The sequence below is a fragment of the Falco punctatus genome (genome assembly GCF_963210335.1).
Source record: "Falco punctatus genome assembly, chromosome: 6".
In the NCBI taxonomy this organism is placed as follows: Eukaryota; Metazoa; Chordata; class Aves; order Falconiformes; family Falconidae; genus Falco; species Falco punctatus.
The window spans coordinates 77,157,934-77,164,426 of record NC_137585.1 but is presented as its reverse complement, the minus strand read 5'-3'; the positions used below and the strand labels follow the sequence as shown (position 1 = coordinate 77,164,426).

General features: G+C 40.6%; 1 protein-coding gene across 1 annotated transcript in view; it reads left to right on the top strand.

Moving 5' to 3' along the window:
- SYPL1 (synaptophysin like 1) overlaps nucleotides 1-5,044 on the top strand; it is a 38,063-nt gene extending 33,019 nt beyond the window's left edge. The window contains 6 exon segments of the mRNA XM_080392022.1: nucleotides 737-739; nucleotides 741-856; nucleotides 1,554-1,641; nucleotides 1,645-1,758; nucleotides 2,625-2,813; nucleotides 3,665-5,044. Coding sequence (XP_080248148.1) covers nucleotides 737-739; nucleotides 741-856; nucleotides 1,554-1,641; nucleotides 1,645-1,758; nucleotides 2,625-2,813; nucleotides 3,665-3,796 — 642 coding nt within the window. The 3' untranslated portion in view covers nucleotides 3,797-5,044.
- Nucleotides 5,045-6,493: the final 1,449 nt, after the last annotated feature.

The window sequence follows — 6,493 nt, the reverse complement described above, 5'->3', positions numbered from 1 at the left end:
GTGAGTAGGGGTTGGGAGGTGTGAGGGGTACTTTGTTCTCTTTGTGGGGCTGTTTCTTCCCCTTTGCTAGGCCTGGCTTTGCTCTGTGCCTCAGTTGGGTAAGCCTGGAGAGGTGTGTGCTAATGGGCTGCCTGCCCCCTGCCTGGTGTTGCTGATGGTGGGTGTTCAACACCAGACTGCTCTTCAGCCAAGCCCTCTGACAGGGACGAAGAAAACAGTTCTGTGGATACATAAAATCTATGTTAGTTACAAGTCTGTCATACGGACTTGTGCTGTTGTGTGTTGTGATTGTTGGGGGTTTAGGGTTTTGCTAGGGAACAAAGGGAAAACAAGAGCTAGAGGGTCAAGCTGGTATGGATTACTCTGAGCATGTACCTTCTAGCTACTCCAATCTACAGTCGTAGATGTTTGGGACTCCTAAAAATACTTCTCTTACCCACCACAAGAGGTACTGTGCTGGCTTTTAGTATTAAAAAACAAACAAAAACTTCTGCAGTAGAGCTAAGAAGTATAAACAAGAAGAACTTTCAAATGGGCTCTTGCTAGAGGTATTGCTCGTGTTTGTGGATTATAGAAACTCAATGTTTTCATTAGTTCTTGACATCACTTCATACTTCAGCATTGCTAACTCTGTCCCCATTTCTTGCCCTCTTTAGCTGTTTCAGCTAAATATTGAGTTTATTTCCTTTGAGCTCTAGTGGTGTGGACTAACATGTCTGTGTATCAATTCCTATAGATTTTTTTCCATCTTTACTTTTGCCACGTGTGGAGGCTTTCAAGGTGAAACTACCCTTCTAGTTTCCTGCAAAGATGTGGTAAACAAAACAGTTACAGCTGCTTTTGCTTATCCATTCAGGTGAGTATGAGCTCTTCAGTTGTCACTCGTATGCTAATTATTTATCATTCAGTCATTCCCCATCTGTCTCCCTATGAATATGTACCTACTGTATATATCTGAATGAATGTGTGAAACCTTTGATTTGCTCTGTAGTAGCAATAAATAAATATTTAGTCATAATTGTTCAAAGCATTGTAGTTGTCAGTGCCCTATAGAAAGAAGTAGGTAGAAATGGCAATAGGCTGTATTACTGCTTTGTATCGTTCCACCTTAAGCTCCATTATAGCAGTGCATGAATGCTACAGAAGGTAATTAATAAGCAAAGCAACACAATTAATTGTAACAGCCTATTTCTTCATCAATTTTTAGCTGCTTTGGAAGCCCTAATAAGATTATTTTGGATGTGCTGTTATCATATTTTTGTTCAAAGATGGACTAGACAATACTCCTCCATCTGACACACACCCCCCTCCCACAAGCCTCAGGGCTATTTAGCCACTTAGCGGGAACGAGCTACACCTGCACATCGTCCATGTCAATCAACCCACTGCCTTCATTCCTCTACATATAGCTGATACCTTCTACAAACATAAATTGCCTTTTGGACTAAACTTACTCAACTAGAATGCTGAAGCATTGTTATTGGAAGTATGACTGTATGAAGTTTCCCCTATGTAGTAAACTCTTAACTACATGAAGGATGTAATCTTTGCAGGTTGAATACTGTTGTATTTAGTGCACCAGACCCAAAATGTTGTGGTGGTACTTGGACTGATGTCTATCTCAAGGGCAACTTCTCCTCTTAGGCACAATTCTTTGTTACACTTGCAGTGTTGGTATTCCTCTACTGCATTGCTGCACTTGTGGTATATATTGGATATAAGCATGTGTATCGGCAAAATAACAAGCTTCCGCTAGCTGTAAGTAATACTAAGGTATCTTGATGTTTTGGCTTTGAAACCAGAAAGAGATGAGAAACACTGTTAATACAAGACTATCTGAATAACTTATGAATATTCAGTAGTTCCAAAGGCTAGATGGAGTGGGAACACAACTATCTCAGTCTAGTCACTACAGCACTCAAGCAGAAAAGGGGACCCAAAGCCCTTGAACATCCATGGCGTCGTACCATATGCAGTTATTGGAGCAGAGTGGAATGAAGTTCCACCTCCTCAGGCAAACGGTGTCTTCAACACAACTTTTCTTTTGTATTATGAATTTAAATATAGAATTGTTCCATAGGCAGAACCTCGTCTGTTAGTCTCTGGGAATTTTCCCTGTGTAGAGCACCTGCTGTGCAGACACAATTGGCAGAGGGAAATAGTTATCTTGTACATTTTAGTCACCTTAAAGCCCTGATCCTCGAATGAGAAATTTCAGAGGGTGCCCAGAAACAGACCTAGTGAGCAGATTGAAATCCTCTGTCCTATCTCCTCTACCACGCCCACTTTACTAAACTTTGACTTAAATTTTTGTAACATAAGTTAATATAAATTCATATAATCAGAAATTAGTTTCTAAAATAAGATGCCTAGCACTTGATTTCTTACTAAGGGTAAAATTGCTTATGCTTGATAGGTGCAAAAGGCATACAGTTTTGTAGCTGATTATCAACACAGAATATAACTTGTGTTGTAATTACAACATGGTTAACAGCTAAATTTGCTTGTGGTCAGTAACCCTGATGCAGTTATTTCGGAGATATAATTGATATTGTCTCTGCCTTGCTCTCTTATGTTACATTCATGCAAAAATTTTTCACCTAATAATGAGTATTCTTCCGCAGGACTTCACTATCACTGTCATAACAGCCTTTCTGTGGCTCTTCAGTACCTTTGCTTGGGCAAAGGCACTTGCTGACATCAAAACGTCCACAGGGGCCAGCATTATTCCAGGAATTGAATCTTGCAAAGCACTAGGAACAACTTGTCCTTTTGCTTCTGTGACCAGCTTGGGAACTCTGAATGTGTCTGTGGTATGTATGCCTTCTGCCATATGGGTACAGTAAACATGTAGAAAATAGCCAATGGCACCTGAGAGCCCTGTTCTACTGATTGCATGTGTTGCTTTATGTGTTAAGATTGGTTTACGGGTTATCAGTCATTCAGGCCCATTAATGCTGTGGTAAAACACTGACCAGACTTCTTTTTCAGAAGGAAATAACTTCTTCAAAGAAATTAAGAGAAAGAACTTGTAGGATCTGTCCCTAGAGTTCTTAGATGCAGCATTTCCAGACATATTTGAGTCTGTTATTTCTGACTGTATGCAAAATAAAATATTGCTGAGCCACCCAAGTGGTTTGACTGATATAAGTAAGGAGGAAACACTATGCTTCCTGCTTTGTCTTTTGGTGTTGAACCTAGCTTTTTAGTCAGCTGTGAGCACTTCTACACATCAAACGGAAGCTCCTTGTAATACAATGATATAAAGCTCATGTTCACAGGAAGAACTCCTCACAGCAGGGCAAATGAGGCTTATTGTATGATCTTCCTAGCGATTCCTGCTTTTCAAAACTCTGGCTGTTATTCGTTGGCCCGGTAGTAGTTAATCACATGCTCTGGATGTACATATGCAGACATGCCAAGTGACTGAAAAGAGCTTGTCTAATTCCATACCAAGGATAGAGTATGATGACTATCTGACTTCCAAAGAAGTCCATTAAAATGTCTTGTAATACTCTAAAGCATGTGGGAATGTCTTTCCAAATCAAAGGGGTGCTAAAGATAGCAATTTTTTCTGGTTTGCCTTGAGGTCATATTCTGTCTTTTTAAAAAACAAACAAACAAACAAAAACAACTTAATCTCACATTTTTTCTTAACCTACAGGTGTTTGGCTTCCTTAATACGGTTTTATGGGTAGTAAATATTTGGGTTATGTACAAGGACAACAACCTGCACAACCAATCAAACAGAATTTCTCGAAGTCAAGGAACATATCCAGCTCAAACAGGAGTATAAAACCAAGGAGATAATTTGAAGGGCTTCAACTTTTATGTCATGCTGCCACAGAGCATGGAGCCATTATGATTTATTTCAATAATAACTAATAATACTTTGAATAAACTTCTGTTTTCTATGACGGTTTGACATAAGGTCTTGGATAATCCAAGTGTTTAATTACCTTGAAATATATTATGCCTTTTGAAATTTTGCAGCTTTTTATTACAGTTCTTGATGAGCAAAATGTTGAAGCAATCTGGATGCTGACCCTTCCAGGTTCTTAAATTAGCCTCATAGGAGGGATGGGTGAGAAGCAACTGCATCTGGGTTAGAACTAAAGAAGTTGCAATAATAACAAGCCTTGGCTGAAAAAACAAAAAATAAATGCAGCTAGGGCATGTGAAAAAGCAGTTCAGCTTCTTTCTATCACTGATACCTTGCAAGAGCCATCAGAGTTGAACTCGTAGCTCTGTCAGCGTTTTAGCCACCACATGTAGGTTTCTGGATATTCCATTCAGATTATTGTATCAAATCTGCTGACAAGCCTGTCTGGAAGGACATTACTTCTGTGTTTAATATGCTGTTACAATGGCTTGGGACAATTTCTGAACAAGAAGGTAGCTTATAGTTCCACTGTAAGCTTGTTTAACAGAGTTGAGCGTGTATATGTGTGCAATAGATGACTTGAAAACTTGGAGAGAGGAAAAAAAGTAACGTATGGCCTAAAACTCATGCAAGTACTGTAGAAATCAAAGCTGATATATTCTAAATGCTAGTGTCTGGGCTTCTCACATTCCTTGTGAGGTGCATGAACAATGCTTCTGTGTGAAAGTACGTAACTGGAGATATCTTAATATAACTGTCTTCATTTATGTTGTTCAGCTTATTCAGTAGGAGCGGTATTTGGCTTTTGTCACGTGGACTTCTTTATTAAGATATCTGACTCTGAATTGCAAAAAAACCACCCAGCTGTTGGGTGTTTTTTGATCTAAACTGTGATGACAATAGACTTAAGTGTACATATAACAAATCCTAATCGTTCAGTGTGCCAGAGCTACTGATTCTCTGATAGTAAACCTCCAGTCCAAAGAGTATAATAAAATAAGTATGACTGTTGCTGAAAGAATGTGCCTTGCATCCTTACTGCTGGAACAGCAATGCAAGTGTATTGGCTTTGTAGCTTCTGGAACATGGCTCTAGCTATTGCTGTCCTTCCTAGCTGAATGAGTTATCTGTGCTAAAGAAGGGTTTTTACACTGATGCCTCGGGGGGGGGGTGGGGGGTGGGGGGGGGGTTGTAGAGAGGACTATATCACTCCTGCAGACTAGAGCTGCACTTCAGACACTTCTTTCTGTCAGCCCAAAGTGGGGGCTTTTATTACTGTCCGAAATTTCATTTGAATATCCTTCTGGAACAGCTAAGTGCAGTGTTGAGGTGTCCTTTTCTAAAAGCATGCTCTTCTGTTTCTTCTCTGTTCCTGGATAAAGGATTTGAAAGCAATGAGTTTCTGCTGTTTCCTGTTAAGGACAATACTATCTGTGTTACTGCCATGAGAAAGCAGGCTTGCCTTTTCTCAGTGCTTACCTAAGTACCAAGTATTACAAAGGCCTCTTGAGGGAAGATAAGAGAAAAGCAGTACTCTGTTCCAGCACTTGCACCAAAAGTATGGCACTCAAAAATCATAATGCTGTCTTCTCAGGACCTTCCCTCTGTGTCCTGGACCTTCTGCAACCCAAGAGGCAATTCTCAGCAGGAGAAGACTAGGGCGTGGGGTTTAGGAAGGACAGTACCATTCTTGTATTCAGAAGTGAGATATGAAACCAGTTACTTCTATTATGGGTTTGTTTGGGTTTGTTTTGTTAGCAACACTGTGTTATGATCTAGACCAGGGGTCCTCAAACTACGGCCCGCAGGCCGGATACGGCTCCCCAGGGTCCTCAATCTGCCCCCCCCCCCCACACCGGGGGTTGGGGGGGAAACCAAGCAGCCGCAGATGACTGCCTGCCACTGCATCTGCGCGCCGGCCCCCTGGTTAAAAAGTTTGAGGACCCCTGAATTCTAGAGAGCTGATGAAACTGCCAAATGGCTTGACAATGGAGTGGGTTTTTAGGTTCACACTCAAAGGTCTTTAAGCAGATCTGTGTTAATGGAGCGACTGACCCGGTGCCCTCTACATTCTTGCATGAGTAGATGTGTTATGTGAGTGGCCTAGGGCATGTGCGTTCTTCTAGTAGTCCCATGCTGTTTGCACCTCCTTTGCTATCAGAAAATGAATTATGGTTGAGTAGTCTTCTGTCATTTCAGTGGTCTGAACTAGTCTTGAAGCTTCGCTGGAAGTATTGATGATAAAAGATGAATGTGATCTTTTCTTTCATCTCTGCTACCAGGCTCTACGCACCAGAACTGCATTGAGCTGTAAATGTAGTGTAACTTTTGTGGAAAGGCTGTGTATATAGCAATTACAATGCTTTGGTGTTAGCTAACATAAAATACAAATCTTTTATTGAAATTTAAAGAGCTGAGGCAGTTGATGATAAATACAAGGAAGTGTTATTTCCAAGTGTTCTTGTGCTAGCTGTTCTCCTGCCTCTCAAGAACCTCTGTCAGCAATTACTTTTGTGGTGTCCTTTCTGACCTCTTTGTTTGCATCAGTTTCATGTTCCAAACAGTAACTTTAAACCTTAAATCCTCATTCCTCCTTGAAGCGAGTTCACT